This window comes from Phocoena sinus, chromosome X, assembly GCF_008692025.1.
Source record: "Phocoena sinus isolate mPhoSin1 chromosome X, mPhoSin1.pri, whole genome shotgun sequence".
NCBI lineage: Eukaryota > Metazoa > Chordata > Mammalia > Artiodactyla > Phocoenidae > Phocoena > Phocoena sinus.
In genome coordinates this window covers 61,223,229-61,250,605 of record NC_045784.1, presented here as the reverse complement: position 1 = coordinate 61,250,605, position 27,377 = coordinate 61,223,229, and the positions used below count along the sequence as shown (strand labels likewise).

General features: G+C 40.7%; 1 protein-coding gene across 18 annotated transcripts in view; it reads right to left on the bottom strand.

The window, feature by feature from the left end:
• Nucleotides 1-27,377, bottom strand: part of TAF1 (TATA-box binding protein associated factor 1) — a 98,640-nt gene that overhangs the window by 50,316 nt on the left and 20,947 nt on the right. For 17 of the 18 annotated variants that reach the window (XR_004348043.1, XM_032619595.1, XM_032619600.1 and 14 more), the window contains 8 exons: nt 27,122-27,202; nt 14,524-14,673; nt 14,230-14,349; nt 13,755-13,930; nt 12,994-13,172; nt 11,136-11,349; nt 3,537-3,702; nt 2,031-2,242 (listed from right to left, as the gene is read on the bottom strand). Coding sequence is in view for 17 of the 18 variants with exons in the window: in XM_032619595.1 (XP_032475486.1) it covers nt 2,031-2,242; nt 3,537-3,702; nt 11,136-11,349; nt 12,994-13,172; nt 13,755-13,930; nt 14,230-14,349; nt 14,524-14,673; nt 27,122-27,202 (1,298 nt within the window). In the remaining variant the exon portion in view is untranslated. The remainder of the gene's footprint in view (nt 1-2,030; nt 2,243-3,536; nt 3,703-11,135; nt 11,350-12,993; nt 13,173-13,754; nt 13,931-14,229; nt 14,350-14,523; nt 14,674-27,121; nt 27,203-27,377) is intronic. The other variant, XM_032619588.1, reaches the window with a different exon arrangement.

Genomic DNA, 27,377 nt, shown 5'->3' with positions numbered 1-27,377 from the left:
AAGTTTTCAAAATTTATAGTGTCATTTCCAAAGGACACAGGTCAGGCCTGAAGGGATCAAATTTGGGACAATCTGGCCATCAAAATTAATAATGATGTTAATAGATTTTTAATATATTAAAGTTTCCAAAAGAAAGAATTTCAGAATCTATAGTAATACCCAAACAAAAAAGGGAGGGGGAAGCTCTTTACAGAATGCCAGTTAACGTAGAAAGAATGAAAAGAATTAGAAAAACCACCATTAAGCAACCCCCAATGTAATAACTGAGTTATCAGGTAATGATCATCAATGGATGTTAAAACTATTGAGAGAAAGATTGTTAGCAGGATAGACTGCAGTCCCTAGTGACACCCTGAAGGCAGCCTCTGAGCAGAGGACCCAGCTGAGCTGTGCCCAGACTCCTGACCCACAGAAACTGTGAGATAATAAATGTATGTTGTTTCAAGCTACTGGAAAAAAAAAAAAGGGACTTCCCTGGTGGTGCAGTGGTTAAGAATCCATCTGTCAATGCAGGGGACACGGGTTTGATCCCCGGTCCGGGAAGATCCCACATGCTGCAGAGCAACTAAGCCCAAGAGCCACAACTACTACTGAGCCTGCATGCCACAACTATTGAAGCCCACGCACCCTAGAGCCCATGTGCCACAACTACTGAGCCCGCATGCTGCAACTACTGAAGCCTGCAAGCCTAGAGCCTGTGCTCCGCAATAAGAGAAGCCACTGCAACAAGAAGCCCACGCACCGCAATGAAGAGTAGCCCCCACTTGCCACAACTAGAGAAAGCCCACGTGCAGCAATGGAGACACAACACAGTCAAAAAAAAAATTTTAAAAAACCCAGGATATTCACCCACATATTAATCACAATGGAAAAAACATACCTTTATTATAGAGGAATCTGAAGATTAACACTTTAATAAGATAATCAAAATACTGAGAAAACCTGACGTTATCTGCTTCCTGATGTGGTGCAGTAAGTACATAATACCACCTATGTTGTAATCTTGCCAAAGACATTTACTCTGAATATAATCAATGCGAAAACAGACAAATCCAGAATGTGGAATGTTTTATGAGACCATTGGCCTGGACTCTTCAAAACATTCAAAGTCATGAAAACTAAAAAGGTGGGGAGGACAGTTGTAGATTAAGAGAGACTCAAAATACTTAATGTTTGAACTGGAATTGGATCCTGAAGGGGGGTGAGGGGCAGGCAATAAAGGACATTGACACAACTGGGGAAATTTGAATAAGGACTGAATATTAGATCCTATTGAATTAATGTTAATTTTCTTACGTGTAGTAATAGTATCATGTTTGCCACATCTTTATTCTTTATGTGTGCTAAAGAATCTGAGTGAAATGCCATGATGCCTAAAACTTCCAAATGTTTCAGCAGAAAGAAAATGTTTTAGATATATAAAGATGAAACAAATGTGACAAATGTTAACAGCTGGTGAATTAAGAGGAACAACAAACTTTATTATTCCTTCAGCTTTTCTGTAGGTTTGCAATTTTCAAACTAAAAATTTAGGGGAGAATTTGTTTTATTTAAAAACTTTTCTACTTGATTATCAAATTCTCTGAGGGCAAGAGACAGATAAGTATAAGCATAGTTTGTCTCCTTAATCTTTCTGGATGGTCCATTATCAGAACATCTGAGATCAGGGACCTTACAAATATTACAAGTGCCTGGAAGTAGAATGGGAAGAGCATCTACTATATGCCAGGCACTATATTACATTTTTTATACAGTCTCCCTCATTTTACCTTCATAGCTACCGTTGTAAGGGTGATTTTATTTTCTAAATAAGTAAACTAAGACTCAGAAAAGTTAGGTAGCATGCCCAAGGGCAAGTGGTGGAGCTTAATGAGTGCTTCACAAGACTAATTTTCATTACTGGCAACAATTAGTGAGGAAAACCCATCAAAGTTCCTATGTCCTCAGTTCCACTTCAGAGAATACATCACATCCACCCCTGCCACCCATGAGATACCACCAACAGATCTCTCCCACCTGCTATCTCTTACCTCTCAATTAGCTGTTTCCCTAAGACAATCTTGGTCCCTTCAACCTTGATAAGCTCTTCATTATCATTATGAATGACTGTCTTTTCCAACTCTTCCTCCTGCTCCTCTGTCATGGCAACAGGGTTGGAAGGTGGGGCATTTGTTTGATAATAAAGGGGGCAGAATTTGTTTGTTCTCATGTGCCCAATGGCACCACAAGCCCCACATTTCAGCTGCAAAAGGAAAAGTACCAACATGTCAGAGGTAAGCAGGCTTCTTCCTGTTAGCTTTAAGAAATATATAGAAGGTAGAAAAGAAACAAAGGCAGGCCCAGAAATTTTATTCTAACAGAATCGTTATACGCCTTTCAACCAGAAGGCACTAGACAAAAGTGCATGTATGGAAATGACACATTAAAAACAAAATGAAATCCAGAGACTGAACATTACTTTAAAAACCAAGTGAGGGAGAAAAGAGAGCGGATTTCTACCCCCAATTTAAGTTGTAAACTATGAAAATATTAAATATGCATAAGAAAGGCTACTGGAAGCCCAAGGCTGCATTCAGCCTCACAGGCAGCCAGCATGGGTGTATTCCCAGCCTCAAGGAAAAGGCTTAATAATACCAAGTCTCCGGGAATTCCCTGGTGGTCCAGTGGTTAGGACTCCATGCTCTCATTGCAGAGGGCCTGGGTTCAACCCCTGGTCAGGGAACTAAGATCCCACAAGCCGTGCAGTGTGGCAAAAAACCCCAAAAAACAAAAAGCCCAAGTCTCCATCTTACTTTTGCAACTGCCCTCAGTTTCATCTGTAAAATGGATCAATACTGTATCATACAATACTTACATAATATCACATGGAAGAAAGAAACATTAAAATACTTAATGACCTCAGTACGTGTTAATAGCAGTTCCCATTTGTTGAGAATTTTAGTTTATAAAGTGCTTCCCATGCATTATATACTTTAATACAACACCAGTGTGAGATAGGTATCATTTTATACAAGTGAAAACAGGTTTGGAGAGGTTACGGTCAGAGTTACTAAATGGCAGAACAAGAACCTGAACCCAGATCTTCTGTTTCCGAGTCCATGGCTCTTTCCACTGTACCACAGTTACCTCATTTTGTGATGCACGTTACAGTTACACTGCACAGTAATATCTGGAATCCCACCTAAATTATGCAAAGCAACCTGGATTGTATGATTTTTTCTGTTGCTTTTTAATACGTGCAATTGAAAAACAAGATGTGTTCATATATGTACATACATGTACATGTTAAAATCCACCACGCCGATCTCAACTCACAGAAAATATTTCTAATGGATGAAGTATAAATGACACCCAAAGACACCAGATCAAGTCTGGTGTTGTCAGTACTAGTCACAATAGTACTAATAACACCCAAGTGGCCACATCAATTCAAACTAGTTTTCCACAATACTGCCCTCATTCCCAGTAAGGGAGGATGCCAAAAGCTAAAGGAAAAGGTATGCTTTCTTAGTTATGATCACACCACATACACTTACTTTTAGGTCAGGACGCTCCTTCATTTTTTTGGGCTTCTTCTCAGGAGGACCCTTAAGCTTCTCCTTTTCCTGGTTTCGCTTAAGCCGCCTCAGTTGCTCTTGAATCCTCCGCCGTTCTTTTCGCATCTCTTCTCGATGCTGCTCATCAAAAAGGGCAAATTTGCGACTAAATGATGGGGGAAAAAAAAATCACAGATCCATAAGCAAACTTAAACCAAGAACACTGTCCTGATAGCAAACATCTCAGGACTAAGGTAATCCATCAATAATGAAACAAAAGGGGCTACCTGGCATCCCCATCTAACCTGCTCATCATTCTTCCACGTGCAGAGAGGCACCTCTCTCAGAATGAGGAGCCCTGAGGAGTCCCTAAGATTTTTGCCAACCAACCAATGAAAATACAAAGGACCCAGTGGAACTAAAAACATGCCTTTATTTTGCAGCAAATTTGGAATTCTCCCCATGATTTGGCTTTGTTCAAACCCAAAGTTCTAAAGGCAAAATGGTTCCCAATTAAAACAGACTTCCAGGGACAACTGTGCAGAATCCTGTCACTAAAACTCAAGCATCGGGAGGAACCAAGATGGCGGAGTAGAAGGACGTGCTCTCACTCCCTCTTGTGAGAACACCAGAATCACAACTAGCTGCTGCTGGACAATCATCAACAGGAAGACAGTGGAACTCACCAAAAAAGATACCCCACATCCAAAGACAAAGAAGAAGCCACAATGAGACAGTAGGAGGGGCGCAACCACAGTAAAATCAAATCCCATAACTGGTGGGTGGGCGACTCACAGACTGGCAAACACTTATACCACAGAAGTCAACCCACTGGAGCGAAGGTTCTGAGCCCCATGTCAGGCTTCCCAACCTGGGGGTCCAGCAATGGGAGGAGGAATTCCTAGAGAATCAGACTTTGAAGCCTAGTGGGAATTGATTGCAGGACTTTGACAGGACTGGGGGAAAGAGAGACTCCAATTTTGGAGGGCACACACAAAGTAGTGTGTGCATTGGGACCCATGGGAAGGAGCAGTGACTCCAAGGGAGGCTGAACCAGACCTACTTGCTAGCGTTGGAGGGTCTCCTGCAGAGGCGGGGGGTGGGGGTGGCTGTGGCTCACCGTGGGGACAAGGACAGTGGCAGCAGAAGTTCTGGGAAGTACTCCTTGGTGTGAGCCCTCCCAGAGTCTGTCATTAGCCCCACCAAAGAGCCCAGGTATGCTCCACTGTTGGGTTGCCTCAGGCCAAACAACCAACAAGGAGGGAACACAACCTCACCCATCAACAGTCAAGTGGATTAAAGTTTTACTAAGCTCTGCCCACCAGAGCAACAGTCAGCTCTACCCACCACAGTCCCTCACATCAAGCGGATTAAAGTTTTACTAAGCTCTGCCCACCAGAGCAACAGTCAGCTCTACCCACCAACAGTCCCTCCCATCAAGCCTCTTAGATAGCCTCATCCCCCAGAGGGCAGACAGCAGAAGAAGGAAGAACTACAATCCTGCAGCCTGTGGAACAAAAACCACATTCACAGAAAGAAAGACAAGATGAAAAGGCAGAGGGCTAATACCAGATGAAGGAACAAGATAAAACGCCAGAAAAACAACTAAATGATGTTGAGATAGGCAACTTTCTGGAAAAAGAATTCAGATAGTGAAGATGATCCAGGACCTCAGAAAAAGAATGGAGGCAAAGATTGAGAAGATGCAAGAAATGTTTAACAAAGACCTAGAAGAAGTAAAGAACAAACAGAGATGAACAATACAATAACTGAAATGAAAAATACACTAGAAGGAATCCATAGCAGAATAACTGAGGCAGAAGAACGGATAAGTGACCTGGAAGACAGAATGGTAGAATTCAGTGCTGCAGAACAGAATAAAGAAAAGAGAATGAAAAGAAATGAAGACAGCCTAACAGACCTCTGGGACAACATTAAACGCAACAACATTCGCATTATAGGGGTCCCAGAAGGAGAAGAGAGAGAGAAAGGACCCGAGAAGATATCTGAAGAGATTATAGTCGAAAACTTCCCTAACACGGGAAAGGAAATAGCCACCCAAGTCCAGGAAGCGCAGAAAGTCTCATACAGGATAAACCCAAGGAGACACACGTCAAAACACATAGTAATCAAACTGGCAAAAATTAAAGACAAAGAAAAATTATTGAAAGCAGCAAGGGAAAAACAACAAATAAAATACAAGGGAACTCCCATAAGGTTAACAGCTGATTTCTCAGCAGAAAATATACAAGCCAGAAGGCAGTGGCATGATATACTTAAAGTGATGATAGGGAAGAAACTACAACCAAGATTACTCTATGCAGCAAGGATCTCATTCAGATTCCATGGAGAAATCAAAAGCTTTACAGACAAGCAAAAGCTAAGAGAATTCAGCACCACCAAACCAGCTCTACAACAACTGCTCAAGGAACTTCTCCGAGTGGGAAACACAAGAGAAGAAAAGGACCTACAAAAACAAACCCAAAACAATTTTAGAAACTGGTCATAGGAACATACATATCGATAATTACCTTAAAAGTGAATGGATTAAATGCTCCAACCAAAAGACACAGGCTTGCTGAATGGATACAAAAACAAGACCCATATATATGCTGTCTAGAAGAGACCCACTTCAGACCTAGGGACACATACAGACTGAAAGTGAGGGGATGGAAAAAGATATTCCATGAAAATGGAAATCAAAAGAAAGCTAGAGTAGCTAACTCATATCAGAAAAAATAGACTTTAAAATAAAGAATATTACAAGAGAAAGGAAGGACACTACATAATGATCAAGGGATCAATCCAAGAAGATATAACAATTATAAATATATATACACCCAACATAGGAGCGCTCTAAATACATAAGGCAACTGCTAACAGCTATAAAAGAGGAAATTGACAGTAACACAATAACAGTGGGGGACTTTAACACCTCACTTACACCAGTGGACAGATCATCGAAAATGAAAATAAACAAAGAAACAGAAGCTTTAAATGATATTTATAGGACATCCCATCCAAAAACAGCAGATTACATTTCTTCTCAAGGGCTCATGGAACATTCTCCAGGACAGATCACATCTTGGGTCACAAATCAAGCCTCAGTAAATTTAAGAAAACTGAAATCATATAAAGCATCTTTTCTGACCACAACGCTATGAGATTAGAAATGAATTACAGGGAAAAAAACGTAAAAAACACAAACACACGGAGGCTAAACAATACGTTGCTAAATAACCAAGAGATCACTGAAGAAATCAAAGAGGACATCAAAAAATAACTAGAGACAAATGACAATGAAAACACGATGATCCAAAATCTATGGGATGCAGCAAAAGCAGTCCTAAGAGGGAAGTTTATAGCTATACAAGCCTACCTCAAGAAACAAAAATCTCAAGTAAACAATCTAACATTACACCTAAAGGAACTAGAGAAAGAAGAACAAACAAAATCCAAAATTAGCGGAAGGAAAGAAATCATAAAGAGCAGAGCAGAAGTAAATGAAATAGAAACAAAGAAAACAATAGCAAAGATCAATAAAACTAAAACTGGTTCTTTGAGAAGATAAACAAAATTGATAAACCATTAGCCAGACTCATCAAGAAAAAGAAAGAGAGGACTCAAATCAATAAAATTAGAAATGAAAAAGAAGAAGTTACAACAGACACCGCAAAAATACAAAGCACTCTAAGAGACTACTACAAGCAACTCTATGCCAATAAAATGGACAACCTGGAAGAAATGGACAAATTCTTAGAAAGGTATAACCTTCCAAGACTGAACCAGGAAGAAAGAGAAAATATGAACAGACTAATCACAAGTAATGAAATTGAAACTGTGATTAAAAATCTTCCAACAAACAAAAGTCCAGGACCAGATGCCTTCACAGGTGAATTCTATCAAAAATTTAGAGAAGAGCTAACACCCATCCTTCTCAAACTCTTCCAAAAAATTGCAGAGGAAGGAACACTCCCAAACTCATTCTATGAGGCCACCATCACCCTGACACCAAAACCAGACAAAGGTACTACAAAAAAAGAAAATAACAGACCAATATCACTGATGAATATAGATGAAAAAATCCTCAACAAAATACTAGCAACAGAATCCACAAGACATTAAAAGGATCATACACCATGATCAAGTGGGATTTATCCCAGGGATGCAAGGATTCTTCAATATACACAAATCAACCAATGTGATACACCATATTAACAAACTGAAGAATAAAAACCATATGATCATCTCAACAGATACAGAAAAAGCTTTTGACAAAATTCAACACCAATTTATGATAAAAACTCTCTAGAAAGTGGGCATAGAGGGAACCTACCTCAACATAATAAAGGCCACATACGACAAACCCACAGCAAACATTCTCAGTGGTGAAAAACTGAAAGCATTTCCTCTAAGATCAGGAACGAGACAAGCATGCCCACTCTCACCACTATTATTCAACACAGTTTTGGAAGTCCTAGCTATGGCAATCACAGAAGAAAAAGAAATAAAAGGAATACAAACTGGAAAAGAAGAAGTAAAACTGTCACTGTTTGCAGATGACATGATACTATACACAGAGAATCCTAAAGATGCCACCAGAAAACTACTAGAGCTAATCAATGAATTTGGTAAAGTTGCAGGATACAAAATTAATGCACAGAAATCTCTTGCATTCCTATACACTAATGATGAAAAATCTGAAAGAGAAATTATGGAAACACTCCCACTTACCAATGCAACAAAAAGAATAAAATACCTAGGAATAAACCTACCTAAGGAGACAGAAGACCTGTACACAGAAAACTGTAAGACACTGATGAAAGAAATTAAAGATGATACCAACAGGTGGAGAGATATACCATGTTCTTGGGTTGGCAGTATCAACATTGTGAAAATGACTACACTACCCAAAGCAATCTACAGATTCAATGCAATCCCTATCAAATTACCAATGGCATTTTTTATGGAACTAGAACAAATTGTCTTAAAATTTGTATGGAGACACAAAAGACCCCGAATAGCCAAAGCAATCTTGAGGGAAAAAAACGGAGCTGGAGGAATCAGACACCCTGACTTCAGACTATACTACAAAGCTACAGTAATCAAGACAATATGGTATTGGCACAAAAACAGAAACGTAGATCAATGGAACAAGACAGAAAGCCCAGAGATAAACCCATGCACCTAAGGTCAACTAATCTATGACAAAGGAGGCAAAGATATACAATGGAGAAAAGACAGCCTCTTCAATAAGTGGTGCTGGGCAAACTGGACAGCTACATGTAAAAGAATGAAATTAGAACACTCCCTAACACCATACAGAAAAATAAACTCAAAATGGATTTGAGACCTAAATGTAAAACCAGACAGTATAAATCTCTTAGAGCAAGAAACGCTCTTTGACATAAATCACAGCAAGATCTTTTTTCATCCACCTCCTAGAGTAATGGAAATAAAAACAAAAATAAACAAATGGGACCTAATGAAACTTCCAAGCTTCTGCACAGCAAAGGAAACCATAAACAAGACAAAAAGATAACCCTCAGAATGGGAGAAAATATTTGCAAATGAATCAATGGACAAAGAATTAATCTCCAAAATATATGAACAGCTCATGCAGCTCAATATTAAAGAAACAAACAACCCAATCCAAAAATGGGCAGAAGACCTAAACAGACATTTCTCCAAAGAAGACATACAGATGGCCAAGAAGCACATGAAAAGCTGCTCAACATCAGTAATTAGTAGAGAAGTGCAAATCAAAACTACAATGAGGTATCAACCCCACACCAGTTAGAATGGGCATCATCAGAAAATCTACCAAAAACAAATGCTGGAGAGGGTGTGGAGAAAAGGGAACCCTCTTGCACTGTTGGTGGGAATGTAAATTGATACAGCCACTATGGAGAACAGTATGGAGGTTCCTTAAAAAACGAAAAATAGAATTACCATATGACCCAGCCATCCCACTATTGGGCATATACCCAGAGAAAACCGTAATTCAAAAAGACACATGCACCCCAATGTTCATTGCAGCACTATTTACAATAGCCAGGTCATGGAAGCAACCTAAATGCCCAACGACAAGACGAATAGATAAAGAAGTTGTGTTACGTATATACAATGGAATATTACTCAGCTATAAAAAGGAACGAAATTGAGTCATTTGTTGAGACGTGGATGGATCCAGAGACTGTCATACAGAGTGTAGTAAGTCAGAAAGAGAAAAACAAATATCGTATATTAACACATGTATGTGGAACCTAGAAAAATGGTACAGATGAACCGGTTTGCAGGGCAGAAGTTGAGACACAGACAAACTAACAAAAAAACAACTAATACTAAACTTTCTTTGGGTTATTTCTATGGACATACGTTATTATAAATGTTTCAGACATTACATGAAATTTCTAAAAATCTTATATGTTCTGGTATAATGTTATAAGTCATACTTCTAGTTATTATTTTAAAACGTGTATCTCAGAAATAACGAAATTTCCATGTCAATTGCGTTATTATGAACTTTCATCAAATCTTTAACCATGGTCATTTTCAAGTCTTTTGTCATTTACAGACAGTTCTGGGTGTCCTCTGATGCTTTTGCAAAAATGTTCCTATAAAAGGTTTTCATCTTCAAGGAATTCATGGAAAAGACTCTGACAAGTACAGGTTTCTGATAACTGACTATACTGCTGAACTGAAGTGAATAAGCATTTTCAGAACTCTAATGTAAAACTGATCAATTCATACAAGTGCTAACAAAAGATCAAGATGGGGCTTCCCTGGTGGCACAGTGGTTAAGAATCTGCCTGCCAACGCAAGGCACACATGGGTTCAAGCCCTGGCCTGAGAAGATCCCACATGCCACGGAGCAACTAAGCCTGTGTCCCACAACTACTGAGCCTGAGTTCTAGAGCTCGCGAGCCACAACTACTGAGCCCATGTGCTACAACTACTGAAGCCCGCACGCCTAGAGCCTGTGCTCTGCAACAAGAGAAGCGACGACAATGAGAAGCCCATGCATGGCAATGAAGAGTAGCCCCCGCTCGCCACAACTAGAGAAAGCCTGCATGCAGCAACAAAAACCCAACGCAGCCATAAATAAATAAATATTGAAAAAAAAAGATCAAGATAAAAAAAATTAATTACATGGGACTGAGTGAACTAATGAGGATGATTATAATTTTTGTGACTTTCTGTTTGAATTAAAAAAAAAAAAAAAAACCCCCACCAGGACTCGGAGGCAAAAAATATACAAATCAGTTTTCACTGCAAAGTAAAGGAGCTGTTATAGTGGAAGATTACTGGACTGAATGTCAATACCATGACATAGTATGAGTGTGTTTCATGTTTGGTAATTGCAATCGTTGCTTTTGTTGTGGTCATCCATTTACAATGCTTGGTGTCAGTTTACTTATCTCTTGTAAAAATAAAATAGTGTGTGTGTGTGTGTGTGTGTGAAAAAAAGAATATTCAAAAAATAAAAAATATTTAAAAATTAAAAATATAAAAAACTCAAGCATCCACCCTCACTCCCTTCCCCATCATTATCATTCTTCTTATCGCACTGGAAAGTGGGGAGGGAGTCAAACTCACATGAATTCCTCATCTTTCGTGGTCCGTATACGCACATAGGCATCAATGACAGCTGGCTTTCGGACGGTCTCACAGCGAACATATTCTTTCCCCTCTTCATCGCGAAATGTGCGATAAATCTTGAGACAACGGCCGGTGGCAGAAGAGTTAAGGCTAGTCACAGAAGCTGTGTCATCATCTCTGTGATTGTTTCCTGATGCTGCTGAGCCTGCTGCTGCAAGGCAGAAAAAGATTTCCACAAATTCCCCCTACCACCCAAATGGCCATTTTCTTGGGGCTGAGGGGCAACCCTGAAGCTCAACATGCCACAGAACTATGTTTCTACAGAAAGCATCAGTCACCACCAGCCCCAAGAATACACTGAGTTGTCCTTTCCTGACTTCATTTTACCACTGTCAGAGTTACCATTTTTGTAAGTACAGAAAGTTCTGAAAGGATCTCAAAAAACACGTTTGTTATATAGAGGACAGAAGAGCAGTAGCTGTATTCTGATTCCTCTGAACAACAGCACAAGAATAAAGTCCAAGCAGGAAGCAGTTGATGGTCACATTACAGAAAAGCACCCAGGGGAAAAAGATGGCACCACAGGGCTTCCCTGGTGGCGCAATGGTTGAGAGTCCGCCTGCCGATGCAGAGGACACGGGTTCGTGCCCCGGTCTGGGAAGATCCCGCATGCCGCGGAGCGGCTGGGCCCGTGAGCCATGGCCGCTGGGCCTGCGCGTCTGGAGCCTGTGCTTCGCAACAGGAGAGGCCACAACAGTGAGAGGCCCACGTACCGCAAAAAAAAAAAAAAGATGGCACCACAGAAAAATTCCAGAGTCTCAAGGCCTAGCGTACGCTTCTCAAACTTTTAATATGAACGAATAGGAATCATCTGAGGATCTTGTTAAAATAGATTCTAATTCAGTAGGTTTGGGGTGAGACCTGAGATGCTGCATTTCTAACAAGCTCCCATGTGATGTAGATACTGCTGGTCCAGGACCACACTCGAGGAAAGGCTTTATCACATCTTCACAAAGTAGCCAGAACAACAGAATTACACAAAGCTTTCACAGGGAGGAAACAAAGGAAAGACTACTGTGAGTGAAAATAGTCATTTAAACCTTCATCTTCAGCCTTTATCCTCCCTCTCAGTATCTACAACCAAGTTTTCAATTGCCTGCTTGACATCTATACTGGGAGTATCATGGGGACCTCAAACACCACATATTACACCTTTCCTTCTTAAACCTGCTTCTCTTTCTGAAATTTACTACTTTAATCAATGGTACCACCATCTTTCTAGCAAGCAAGAGTGAAATCTTAAGGTCCCTTTCATTTTTCTCCTCTTTTCATTCCCAGTGACCAGATCCCAAACCAATTTAGGCCTTTCTCATCCCACCGTCAACTTACGCAATTTTGGGTTGGTGATTTTAAACTTTTTAGGGTCTAAGACTCCTTTAAGAATCTTCTGAAAGCCATGGATCTTCTCAGAAAAGGCACATTTGCACAGAATTGTACATGTGATTTCAGAGGGTTCATTAACAATCCCCCAATTCATCCACAGATTCTGTATTAAAAACTCTTACCCTCTAGGATGAATGCCCAGAAAACTCAACTGATGTACAGCACGGATAGCCCTGGCTTGGCCAGGCCTAATACAGACAGAGGCCATAGTGGACTGGCAACATCTCTTCAATTTGTGCCCCACAGACAAACCTACAGTCCTGTTTGCAGAATCTCTCTACCTCTTCTATAGGCTTTTCTACACTCGTCCCCTACTACTTCTGCCTCCAGCTCTACCTCAGTTATTAGCGTGGTTATTTACACTTTCTTCATCTTTCTTTTTCTTGTCTGTCTGTGAAGTCACTACCCTCACCCAGTAGCATCCGCTGCAGTTCCTTCCGCTCCTGCTCCTCCCGCTCACGTGACAGCTGAGAGCTGGTTTTCTTATTCTGCAACATGTTCTCGATGTTCTTTCCCATCTCCTCAAAGTCACTGTCTTCAGCTGAGCTGCTATCTGTGTCAGTTGATAAGATTTCAGTTGATGACAAAACCCTAAAAAGAAAAAACAATGTTAAGAAGAGGGAAACATAAACGTGTGGAAACAACTGAAGAAATACAGTTTTAGTTTAGGCAAGAGTATGAAATTGAGAAATCAACCTTAAAAAAATATTCAAAATCCACTAAGACATGGGACCCTGAACAGAGAAGCTCTACGAAGTTTTCCCAGAAATTTAGTCACAAGGCAAGTTCAAAATATGAAATAGTACTGCAACTCTTTCACAATTCCTGGAAAAAGCCTGAGAAACAAATCAGTACATTGGTCATTTTAAATAGAGCATTACCATCCTCTAACCACTAAGCCTACTGTTGCCCATCACCACTGTAATGGCTGCCAGGCCCAAGCAGGCCACAAAAGTTGCCATGGAACCTAGCAGTTCTTGCCATTCAAAACCTTTGCCAAGCTGCTTTGAAGGGAGTAGGTACTCTAGCAGTATTATGAATAGACACCACCCTGAAATCTCAGATACCTGACCACTAGTCACTTTATTAGGTGACCTTCTCTTCACTATAAAATAATGTCTGGGACCCCTCCCCTTTCCAGCCTGGATTTTCTACAGCACTAAAACAACACACTTGTTCTGCAGGTCAAAGATGCGCTGACATTCCTCTTTGTAACGCTCTTGATGCTCAGCGACAGAAAACCTTGATCCACGGGCAAATTTACTCATGGGCCCCTCTCCAGAGCGGGCCTGTTCTGTTGACATTGTGCGTACTACATCGATCACTTCCCAGCGGGACAACTTTTTAATCTACAAGAGACACACACAAATCATTCAGGGATTTCAAAGGACAAACCAGGGTACACGGTTAGAGAGTTAGACCAAAAAAAAAAAAACCAAACAAACAAAAAACACAACAATGAAATCACCCAAAGCAGGTTAAACAGATAGCTTTGGGAAAGCTAACTCCTGAAAAAGTATCTTAGATCCAGTTTACCACAACCTACCCTACAAAATTCTCCAGATTAGTTCCTAACATCTGCCTCCAAGTTTCTCCCTCTCTATACAAAGCCCCTAGGAGCCGGTAAGTCTTTCTCTTCCACACCCACCTCTTCCTCAGGCACGCCAAATTTACGTAGAAGTTGCTTGGCATTTTTCAGTGACAGGCGACGGAGGTCTGCATCTGTTCCTGTCACTGTCTTCTTCACTGGCTGAGGCTCCTTATCATCCTACCTCAGAAACAAAACAAGAGAGAATACTAGTAAAACTCTTTATAGTAGGCATTTAAGTCATCCTGTCAACATTTTAATGGTGTTCCAGATCCTCACCCATTCATCTCCATTCCTTAACCTCTATTTCTTCCTCCCTTGATTTTTAACCTCTAGAAATTCAGACAGTCTCACCTTCTGCTGTGTTGGTTTGTTTGGAATCTTCACATAGGAGAATCCTTCACCACACCCTGTGGGATCTGCCACCCCAGTCACCTCCAGGAGACACTTGCCCTTCATGGCAGCAATGAAGGCCCTTGTGGTGTTCCAAGGAGCAGTGCGAACCTGAGGTACAGAAAAAGATTCAAAGGGTGGTGGGAAACTTTTGCTCTATGTCTAGCCATACTTAGAAGGTGGGGATAATTACAATAATGTACAATTTGATGCTTCCTTTAACTGCCCACAGAGATCAATAGTTACATAAAGCTGCCCAGTACTCAGCCTGCTGCTCTTTCCTATGGTACTTAAATCGTGATAATAAATAGAGGCCAAGATCTCAGTCAGTATAAGTAGGAATATGTTGAACAGTGGTACCTTCAGCCCCATATCCCTTGGGTTTGACTGAGAGTTCTCAAAGACAGTGTTCCCCCCACCCTCACGATGCTCAAAGAGTTAAGTTAGATTGATGATCAAATCTGATTGTCCAATTGCTCAAACGCCTTCTTCAGAATGACTCTCACAATTAGATGATAAGCATGCTTTACAAAAGCACTGGCCCCAATCCCAGTAGCAATAAATTAAAGTGCATTCTACCTCTGCCACTGGTTTGGTCAAAAAGGCCTGTCCTCTCCTGGGACCCTGAATAGTGTTCATCGACCCCATTAAATAATCAGGCAGTTAAGACAAGGGGAATGTGCTTGTCCAAACAGACCAGTCAAGAGTATAAATTATTAGCTAGAAAGAGACCAATTCTCTACTTGAAATTCAATCTTGAAGGCCATTCAACAGAATCTTTAATTTTGGAAATTCTTAGACATACACTCATTGTTAACTCCAACCTCAAAAGAATAGTACAACAATGCTTCTTTAGTCACTCTGCCTGACCTCACTGACAATCATTCACTCATTTAACAAATATTTATGGAATACCTACCACATGTCAAGCACTACTTTCTCAAGGACCTCATATTAGTGAGGGACAGACAAATAAACCAACAAATTCAATACTGCATAATCAGTGCCATGATAGGAAAGTAAAAAGTGTTGTATGTACACAAAGAAGGAATGGATGGTGATCCAATCTGAATGAAGGGTGGGAGTGAGGGCCAGAGTTGGGGAAAGCTTCCAGGAGAATATATATAACTTGTAGATGAAGGTCAGATGACAGAGGAGTGGAGAGAAAACATTCTAGGCAGAAGGAAGAGCAGTTGCAAAATCCCAGAAGACAGCAGAAAGAAATTAAGGGAACTGAAAGAACTTCAGTATGTTTGGAGCTTAGAGTATAAGATGGGCAGTGACAGATGAGAGGAGGTGAGAGTTGTATTACAATACAAGACCAAAATCATGTAAAGCCTTATGAATCATGTTAAGGATTTCTTCCTAAAAGAAGTGAGGACCCAAAGGAAGTCTTTGGGCAAGAGAGTGATATGACCAAATTTTTGTTTTAAAAGATCATTTAATTTTTTGATAAAGGGTACTAGAATAACTGGACATTCATATGCAAAGAAAAATGAACCTTAGGGCTTCCCTGGTGGCGCAGTGGTTGAAAGTCTGCCTGCCAATGCAGGGGACACGGGTTCGTGCCCCGGTCTGGGAAGATCCCACATGCCGCGGAGCGGCTAGGCCCGTGAGCCATGGCTGCTGGGCCTGTGCGTCTGGAGCCTGTGCTCCACAACGGGAGAGGCCACAACAGTGAGAGGCCTGTGTACCACAAAAAAAAAAAAAAAAAAAAAAAAAGAACCTTAACCTACACCTTGCACCCTAAACAAAAATTAACTCAAAATGGATCTAACCATAAGATCTAAAACAATAAAACCTTTAGAAGAAAATATAAGAAAAAAACTTTGCAACCCTGAGTTAGATTAAAATACCTTACATATAACACCAAAACCACAAGCAACAAAGGAGAAGATTTACAAGTTAGACTTCAGCTCTTCATAAGACACTGCTAAGACAATTAAAACACAAGCCTCAGATTGGAAGAAAAATCTTTGTAAATCACATACCTGATAAGGAACTCGGACCTAGAATACATAAAGAACTCTCAAAACTTTAGAAGAAAACAAACAACTAATTAAAAATAAAAATGGGCAAAAGAGATACAGACCCTCCACCAAAGAAGATAACTGGATGATAAATAAGCACATAGAAAGATGCTCAACATCTTTAGCTATCAGGGAAATGCAAATTAAAACTGCAATGACAGACCACTTCACACCCACTATAGGAGAGCAATAATAAGAGTAATAATAATAAATAGAAAATAACAAGTGTTGATAAGGATGTTGGAAAACTGGAACCCTCATACACTGCTAGTAGGAATGTAGATGGTGCAGCCACTGTGGAAAAGTCTGGCAGTTCCTCCAAAGGTAAAACAGAGTTACCACACAACCCAGCAATTTCACTTCTAGGTATTTACCCCCCCAAAAAAAATGTATGTCCATATAAAGATTTATACATGGATATTTAAAGCAGCTTTATTCATAATAGCCCAAAACTGGGAACAACCAAAATGGCCTTTGACAGATGATTAAACAAACTGTGGTACATCCATACTGTAGTATACTACGCAGCAATAAAAGGAACAAACTATTAATACACACAACCACCTGGATGAATCTCAACATAATTAGAGTGAAGAACACAGACAAGAAAAAATTTATACTTTCAACAAATGGTGCTGGGAAAATAGAACACCCACGTACAAAATAACGAAGGTGGACCTTTACTTTACGCCATATACAAAAATTAACTCAAAATGGGACAAACACTGAAGTGTAAGAACTAACAATGTAAAACTCTTAGAAGAAAAAACAGGGGAAAAGCTTCCCGACACTGGATTTGGCAATGATCTCCTGGATATGGAACCAAAAGCACAAGTGACAAAAGTAAAATTAGGTAAACTGGACTACATCAAAATTTAAAATTTCTCAGCAACAAAGGACACAACGGAGCGAAAGGCAACCTATGGAATGGGAGAAAATATTTGCATAACATATATCTGAAAAGAGGTTAATACCCAGAATATATAAACTCCTGCAACTCAACCGCAAAAAGCAAACAACACAATTCAAAAATGGGCAAAAGGGGCTTCCCTGGTGGCACAGTGGTTGAGAGTCCGCCTGCCGATGCAGGGGACATGGGTTTGTGCCCCAATCCGGGAAGATCCCACATGCCGCAGAGCAGCTAGGCCCGTGAGCCATGGCCGCTGAGCCTGCACGTCTGGAGCCTGTGCTCCTCAACGGGGAGAGGCCACAACAGTGAGAGGCCCTCATACCGCCAAAAAAACAAACAAACAAAAAATGGGCAAAGGGCTTGAACAGACATTTCTCAAAATAAGGCATACAAACGGCCAACAAGCACATGAAAAGACACTAATCATCAACAAAATGCAAATCAAAACCACACTAAGATACCACCTCACACCCACTGACATAGCTACTTATCAAAAAAACAATAAATAAATGCTGACGAAAGAGTGGAGATGTTGGAACTCTTATACACCATTTATAGGAATGTAAAACAGTGCAGATGCTCTGAAACACATTATGGAGGTTCCTGAAAAAACTACTGATAAAAATAGAATTACCATATGATCCAATAATTCCATTACTGGGTATATATGCAAAAGAATTGAAAGTAAGGTCTTGAAGAGATACCTGCACACCCATGTTCATAGCAGCACTATTCACAACAGCTAAGAGGTGGAAACAATGCAAATGTCCATCAATGGATGAATGGATAATCAAAATAATATTCCATGGTATACGTGTATGTGTGTATATATATCACAGAATATTATTCAGCCTTAAAAAGGAAGAAAGGGCTTCCCTGGTGGCGCAGTGGTTAAGAATCTGCCTGCCAATGCAGGGGACACGGGTTCGAGCCCTGGTCCGGGAAGATCCCACATGCCATGGAGCAACTAAGCCCGTGCACCACAACTACTGAGCCTGCGCTCTAGAGCCCATGCGCCACAACTACTGAAGCCCGCGCGCCTAGATCCCGTGCTCTGCAACAAAAGAAGCCACTGCAATGAGAAGCCCGCTCTCCGCAACAAAGAGTAGCCCCCGCTCGCCACAACTAGAGAAAGCCCGCGTGCAGCAACAAAGACCCAACACAGCCTCAGACGATAAAAAACAAAACAAAAACTCTAAAAAAAAAAAAAAAAAAAGGAAGGAAATTCTGACATATGCTACAACCTGAATGAACCTTAAGAATATTTATCCCAGATGAAATAAATCAGTGATATAAAAACAAATACTGAGGCAGAGGAGAAAATGGTGGAAGAGTAAGACGCGGAGATCACCTTCCTCCCCAGATACACCAGAAATACATCTACACGTGGAGCGACTCCTACACAACACCTACTGAATGCTGGCAGAAGACCTCAGACCTCCCAAAAGGCAAGAAACTCCCCCATGTACCTGGGTAAGGCAAAAGAAAAAAGAAAAAAGAGACAAAAGAATAGGGACGGGACCTGCACCAGTAGGAGGGAGCTGTGAAGGAGGAAACATTTCCACACACTAGGAAGCCCCTTCGTGGGCGGAGACTGCGGGTGGCGGAGGGGGGAGCTTCAGAGCTGCGGAGGAGAGCACTGCAACAGGGGTGCGGAGGGCAAAGCGGGGAGATGCCCACACAGAGGATCGGTGCCGACCGGCACTCAGCACCCCAGAGGCTTCTCTGCTCACCCTCCGGGGTGGGCGGGGCTGCTGCGAGCTGAGGCTCGGGCTTTGCTCAGAGCGCAGGGAGAGGACTGGGGTTGACAGCGTGAACACAGCCTGAAGGGGTTAGTGCACCACAGCTAGCCGGGAGGGAGGCAAGAAACTTTTTCTTCCCTCTTTGTTTCCCAGCGAACGCGGAGAGGGGTTTAGGAGCGCTGCTTAAAGGAACTACAGAGACGGGCGTGAGCCGCGGGTAAAAATGCAGACCCCAGAGACGGGCGTGAGCCGCGGCTAAAAGCGCGGACTCCAGGGACGGGCGGGAGATGCTAAGGCTGCTGCTGCCGCCACCAAGGGGCCCATGTGCGAGCACAGGTCACTCTCCACACCTCCCTTCCGGGGAGCGTGTGCAGCCCGCCACTGCCAGGTTCCCGGGATCCAAGGACAACTTCCCCGGGAGAACGCACAGCGGGCCTCAGGCTGGTGCAACGTCACGTAGGCCTCTGCCGCCGCAGGCTCGCCCCGCACTCCGCGCCCCTCCCTCCCCCCAGCCTGAGTGAGCCAGAGCCCCCAAATCAGCGGCTCCTTTAACCCCATCCTGTCTGAGCAAAAAACAGACGCCCTCCAGCGACCTACATGTAGAGGCGGGGCCAAATCCAAAGCTGAGCCCCTGGGAGCTGTGAGAACAAGGAAGAGAAAGGGAAATCTCTCCCAGCAGCCTCAGAAGCAGCGGATTAAAGCTCCACAATCAACTTGATGTACCCTGCATCTGTGGAATACATGAATAGACAACAAATCATCCCAAATTGAGGAGGTGGACTTCGAGAGCGAGATTTATGATTTTTTCCCCTTTTTCTCTTTTTGTGAGTGTGTATGTGTATGCTTCTGTGTGAGAATTTATCTGTATAGCTTTGCTTCCACCACTTGTCCTAGGGTTCAATCCGTCCGTTTTTTAAAATTTTTTCTTAATAATTAACTTTAATAACTTTATTATACCTTACCTTCTTTCGCTCGTTTCTTTCCTTCCTTCCTTCCCTCCTTTAGACAACGAATCATCCCATATGGAGGAGGTGAACCTTGAGAGCAAGATTTATGATTTTTTCCCCTTTTTCTCTTTGTGAGTGTGTATGTGTATGCTTCTCTGTGAGAATTTATCTGTATAGCTTTGCTTCCACCACTTGTCCTAAGGTTCTATCCGTCCATGTCTTTTTAAAATTTTTTTTCTTAATAATTAATTTTAGTAACTTTATTACACCTTACCTTCTTTTTCTCGTTCGTTCTTTCCTTCCTTCCTTCCTTCCTTCCCTCCTTTAGACAACGAATCATCCCAAATCGAGGAGGTGGACCTTGAGAGCAAGATTTATGATTTTTTACCCTTCACCTCTTTTGGGGAGGGTGTATGTGTATGCTTCTGTGTAAGATTTTGTCTGTATAACTTTGCTTCCAACATTTGTCCTAAGGTTCTATCCGTCCCTTTTTTTTCCCTAAATAATTATTTTTTAATTTAATAACTTTATTATACTTTATTTTATTTTACTGTATCTTCTTGCTTTCTTTTTTCTTTCCTTCCCTCCTTCCTCCCTCCCTCCTTGCTTTCCCTCTTTCCTTTCTTCCTTCCTTCCTTCTCTCCCTCCCTCCCTCCCTCCCTCCCTCCTTCCTTTCTTTCTTCCTACCTCTACTAATTCTCTCTCTACTTTTTCTCCCTTTTACTCTGAGCCATATGGGTGAAAGGCTCTTGGTGCTGCAACCAGGACTCAGTGCTGTGCCTCTCAGGTGGGAGAGCCAACTTCACGACACTGGTCAACAAGAGACCTTCCCAGCTCCACATAATATCAAACAGTGAAAATCTCCCAGAGATCTCCATCTCAACACCAGCACCCAGCTTCACTCAATGACCAGCAAGCTACAGTGCTGGACAACCTACACCAAACAACTAGCAAAACAGGAACACAACACAACCCATTAGCAGAGAGGCTGCCTAAAATCACAATAAGTCCACAGTCACCCCAAAACACACCACCAGACGTGGACCTGCCCACTAGAGAAACAAGATCCAGCCTCATCCACCAGAACACAGGCACTAGTCCCCTCCACCAGGAAGCCTACACAACCCACTGAACCAACCTTAGCCACTGGAGACAGTCATCAAAAACAACAGGAACTACGAACCTGCAGCCTGCAAAAAGGAGACCCCAAACACAGTAAGATAAGCAAAATGAGAAGACAGAAAAACACACAGCAGATGAAGGAGCAAGATAAAAACCCACCAGACCTAACAAATGAAGAGGAAATAGGCAGTCTACCTGAAAAAGAATTCAGAATAATGATATTAAAGATGATCCAAAATCTTGGAAATAGAATGGACAAAATGCAAGAAACATTTAACAAGGACCTAGAAGAACTAAAGATGAAACAAGCAACCATGAACAACACAATAAATGAAATGAAAAATACTCTAGATGGGATCAATAGCAGAATAACTGAGGCAGAAGAACGGATAAGTGACCTGGAAGATAAAATAGTGGAAATAACTACTGCAGAGCAGAATAAAGAAAAAAGAATGCAAAGAACTGAGGACAGTCTCAGAGACCTCTGGGACAGCATTAAACGCAGCAACATCCGGATTATAGGGGTGCCAGAAGAAGAGAAAAAGAAAGGGACTGAGAAAATATTTGAAGAGATTATAGTTGAAAACTTCCCTAATATGGAAAAGGAAATAGTCCAGGAAGCACAGAGTCCCATACAGGATAAATCCAAGGAGAAATACACCAAGACACATATTAATCAAACTGTCAAAAATTAAATTCAAAGAAAGCATATTAAAAGCAGCAAGGGAAAAACAACAAATAACACACAAGGGAAACTCTGCAAGCCAGAAGGGAGTGGCAGGACATACTGAAAGTGATGAAGGACAAAAATCTGCAACCAAGATTACTCTACCCAGCAAGGATCTCATTCAGATTTGATGGAGAAATGAAAACCTTTACAGACAAGCAAAAGCTGAGAGAGTTCAGCACCACCAAACCAGCTTTAAAACAAATGCTAAAGGAACTACTCTAGGCAAGAAACACAAGAGAAGGAAAAGACCTACAATAAGGAACCCAAAACAATTTAGAAAATGGGAATAGGAACATACATATCGATAATTACCTTAAATGTAAATGGACTACATGCTCTCACCAAAAGACACAGATTGGCTGAATGGATACAAAAACAAGACCCATATATATGCTGTCTACAAGAGACCCACTTCAGACCTAGAGACACATACAGACTGAAAGTAAAGGGATGGAAAAAGATATTCCATGCAAATGGAAACCAAAAGAAAGCTGGAGTAGCAATTCTCATATCAGACAGACTTTAAAATAAAGACTATTAGAAGAGACAAAGAAGGACACTACATAATGATCAAGGGATCGACCCAAGAAGATGATATAACAATTGTAAATATTTATGCACCCAACATAGGAGCACCTCAATACATTAAGGCAAATACTAAGAGCCAGAAAAGGGGAAATCGACAGTAACACATTCATAGTAGGGGACTTTAACACCCCACTTTCACCCATGGACAGATCATGCAAAATGAAAATAAATAAGGAAACACAAGCTTTAAATGATACATTAAACAAGATGGACTTAATTGATATTTATAGGACACTCCATCCAAAAACAACAGAATACACATTCTTCTCAAGTGCTCATGGAACATTCTCCAGGATAGAGCATCTCTTGGGTCACAAATCAAGCCTTGGTAAATTTAAGAAAATTGAAATTGTATCAAGTATCTTTTCCGACCACAATGCCATGAGACAAGATATCAATTACAGGAAAAGATCGGTAAAAAATACTAACACATGGAGGCTAAACAATACACTACTTTATAACGAAGTGATCACTGAAGAAATCAAAGAGGAAATTAAAAAATACCTAGAAACAAATGACAGTGGACACACAACGACCCCAAACCTATGGGATGCAGCAAAATCAGTTCTAAGAGGGAAGTTTACAGCAATACAAGCCCACCTTAAGAAACAGGAAATATCTCAAATAAACAACCAAACCTTGCACCTCAAGCAATTAGAGAAAGAAGAACAAAAATACCCCAAAGTTAGCAGAAGGAAAGAAACCATAAAAATCAGATCAGAAATAAATGAAAAAGAAATGAAGGAAACGAAAGCAGAGATCAGTAAAACTAAAAGCTGGTTCTTTGAGAAGATAAACAAAATAGATAAAACATTAGCAAGACTCATCAAGAAAAAAAGGCAGAAGACTCAAATCAATAGAAATAGAAATGAAAAAGGAGAATAACAACTGACACCACAGAAACAAAAAAGATTATGAGAGATTACTACAAGCAACTCTATGCCAAAAAAATGGACAACCTGGAAGAAATGGGACAAATTCTTAGAAATGCACAACCTGCCAAGACTGAATCAGGAAGAAATAGAAAATATGAACAGACCAATCACAAGCACTGAAATTGAAACTGTGATTAAAAATCTTCCAACAAACAAAAGCCCAGGACCAGATGGCTTCACAGGTGAATTCTATCAAACGTTTAGAGAAGAGCTAACACCTATCCTTCTCAAACTCTTCCAAAATATAGCAGAGGGAGGAACACTCCCAAATTCCTTCTACGAAGCCACCATCACCTTGATACCAAAACCAGACAAGGATGTCACAAAGAAAGAAAACTACAGACCAGTTATCACTGATGAACATAGATGCAAAAATCCTCAACAAAATACTAGCAAACAGAATCCAACAGCACATTAAAAGGATCATACACCATGATCAAGTGGGGTTTATTCCAAGAAAGCAAGGATTCTTCAATATACGCAAATCTATCAATGTGATAAACCATATTAACAAATTGAAGGAGAAAAACCACATGATCATCTCAATAGATGCAGAGAAAGCTTCTGACAAAATTCAACACCCATTTATGATAAAAACCCTGCAGAAAAGTAGGCGTAGAGGGAACATTCCTCAACATAATAAAGGCCATATATGACAAGCCCACAGCCAACATCATCCTCAATGGTGAAAAACTGAAAGCATTTCCACTAAGATCAGGAACAAGACAAGGTTGCCCACTCTCACCACTCTTATTAAACATAGTTTTGGAAGTTTTAGCCACAACAATCAGAGAAGCAAAGGAAATAAAAGGAATCCAAATCGGAAAAGAAAAAGTAAAGCTGTCACTGTTTGCAGTAGACATGATACTATACATAGGGAATCCTAAAGATGCTTCCAGAAAACTACTAGGGCTAATCAATGAATTTGATAAAGTAGCAGCATACAAAATTAATGCACAGAAAACTCTGGCATTCCTATACACTAATGATGAAAAATCTGAAAGTGAAATCAAGAAAACACTCCCATTTACCACTGCAACCAAAAGAATAAAATATCTAGGAATAAACCTACCTAAGGAGACAAAACACCTGTATGCAGAAAATTATAAGACGCTGATGAAAGAAATTAAAGATGATACAAATAGATGGAGAGATATACCATGTTCTTGGATTGGAAGAATCAACATTGTGAAAATGACTCTACTACCCAAAGCAATCTACAGATTCAATGCAATCCCTATCAAAGTACCACTGGCATTTTTCACAGAACTAGAACAAAAAATTTCACAATTTGTATGGAAACACAGAAGACCCTGAATAGCCAAAGCAATCTTGGGAACGAAAAACGGAGCTGGAGGAATCAGGCTCCCTGACTTCAGACTATGCTACAAAGCTACAGTAATCAAGACAGTATGGTACTGGCACAGAAACAGAAAGATAGATCAATGCAACAGGATAGAAAGCCCAGAGATAAACCCATGCACATATGGTCACCTTATCTTTGATAAAGGAGGCAAGAATGTACAGTGGAGAAAGGACAGCCTCTTCAATAAGTGGTGCTGGGAAAACTGGACAGGTACATGTGAAAGTATGAGATGAGACCACTCCCTAACACCATACACAAAAATAAGCTCAAAATGGACTAAAGACCTAAATGAACGGCCAGAAACTATCAAACTCTTAGAGGAAAACATAGGCAGAACACTCTGTGACATAAATCGCAGCAAGATCCTTTTGGACCCACCTCCTAGAGAAAGGGAAATAAAAACAAAAATAAACAAATGGGACCTAATGAAACTTCAAAGCTTTTACACAGCAAAGGAAACCATAAACGAGCAAAAGACAACCTTCAGAATGGGAGAAAATATTTGCAAATGAAGCAACTGACGAAGGATTAATTTCCAAAATTTACCAGCAGCTCATGCAGCTCAATAACAAAAAAACACCCCAATCCAAAAATGGGCAGAAGACCTAAATAGACATTTCTCCAAAGAAGATATACAGACTGCCAACAAACACATGAAAGAATGCTCAACATCATTAATCATTAGAGAAATGCAAATCAAAAGTACAATGAGGTATCATCTCACACCAGTGAGAATGGCCATCATCAAAAAGTCTAGAAACAATAAATGCTGAAGAGGGTGTGGACAAAAGGGAACACTTGTTCACTGCTGGTGGGAATGTGAATTGATTCAGCCACTATGGAGAACAGTATGGAGGTTCCTTAAAAAACTACAAATAGAACTACCATATGACCCAGCAATCCCACCACTGGGCATATACCCTGAGAAAACCATAATTCAAAAAGAGTCATGTATCAGAATGTTCACTGCAGCTCTATTTACAATAGCCAGGACATGGAAGCACCCTAAGTGTCCATCGACAGATGAATGGATAAAGAAGAAGTGGCACATACATACAATGGAGTATTACTCAGCCCTAAAAAGAAACGAAATTGAGCTATTTGTAATGAGGTGAATAGACCTAGAGTCTGTCATACAGAGTGAAGTAAGTCAGAAAGAGAAAGACAAATCCCGTATGCTAACACATATATATGGAAGTTAAGAAAAATAAAAATGTCACAAAGAACCTAGGGGTAAGACAAGAATAAAGACACAGACCTACTGGAGAACGGACTTGAGGATATGGGGAGGGGGAAGGGTGAGCTGTGACAGGGCGAGAGAGAGGCATGGACATACATACACTAACAAACGTAAGGTAGATAGCTGGTGGGAAGCAGCCACATGGCACAGGGAGATCGGCTCGGTGCTTTGTGACCACCTGGAGGGGTAGGATAGGGAGGGTGCGAGGGAGGGAGACGTAAGAAGGAGGAGATATGGGAACGTATGTATGTGTATAGCTGATTCACTTTGTTATAAAGCAGAAACTAGCACACCATTGTAAAGCAATTATACCCCAATAAAGATGTTAAAAAAAAATACTGTATGATTCCACTTAGGTGAAATACCTGAAGTAGTAAAATTCATAGGGAATTCATAGGGACAGAAAGTAAAATGGTGGTTGCCAGGGGCTGAGGGAGGGAAAAACGGTGAATTACTGTTTAATGGGTAATAGTTTCAGTTTTACAAGATGAAAAGAGTTCTGGAGATTGGTTGTATAACAATGTGAATGTACTTTAACACTACTGAATACACACTTAAAGGTTAAGATGGTAAATTTTGTGTTACATGTATTAAAAAAAAGAGTACATGTAACTGTACGATTCCATTTACCTAAAATTCTAAAAAGTGCAAACTCATCTATAGTGACGGGAAGCACATCAGTGGTTGTCAAGGAGGGACAGGGAGGGTAGAGAGAAGGGAGGAGAATGGAGAAAGGGATTTCAAAGAGGCACTAAGAAACTTGTGGGGGTGACAGATACACTCATTATCTTGTCACAACAATTTCACAGGTATAAACATACAATGAAATGTACCAAATAGTACACTTTAAATACGTGACGTTTATTGTATGTCAATCATCTCAATAAAGCTGTTTTTTTTTTTAAAAAAAAGGATAAATGGGATGTACCAATAAAGATTAAAGCCATACCTCATCATCAATCTTCATCTGGAAATCTTCCTCATTTTCCTCTTCTGGAGCAAAAAAGGACTTCTCACCATAGCCAGCATCCTGGAAGAGGACAAATCCATGCATAAGACAAAGCACAAGTTTCACTGAATACCAAGTACAGAACACCAAAGCCCATTTTGCGTAGAGAATGGATTCTGTAAAGTCTTAGGCGTACCTATCACCATTCTACATCCTTAGGCTAATACATGTGAATAGTTAAGGCCCGTTAGGAAGA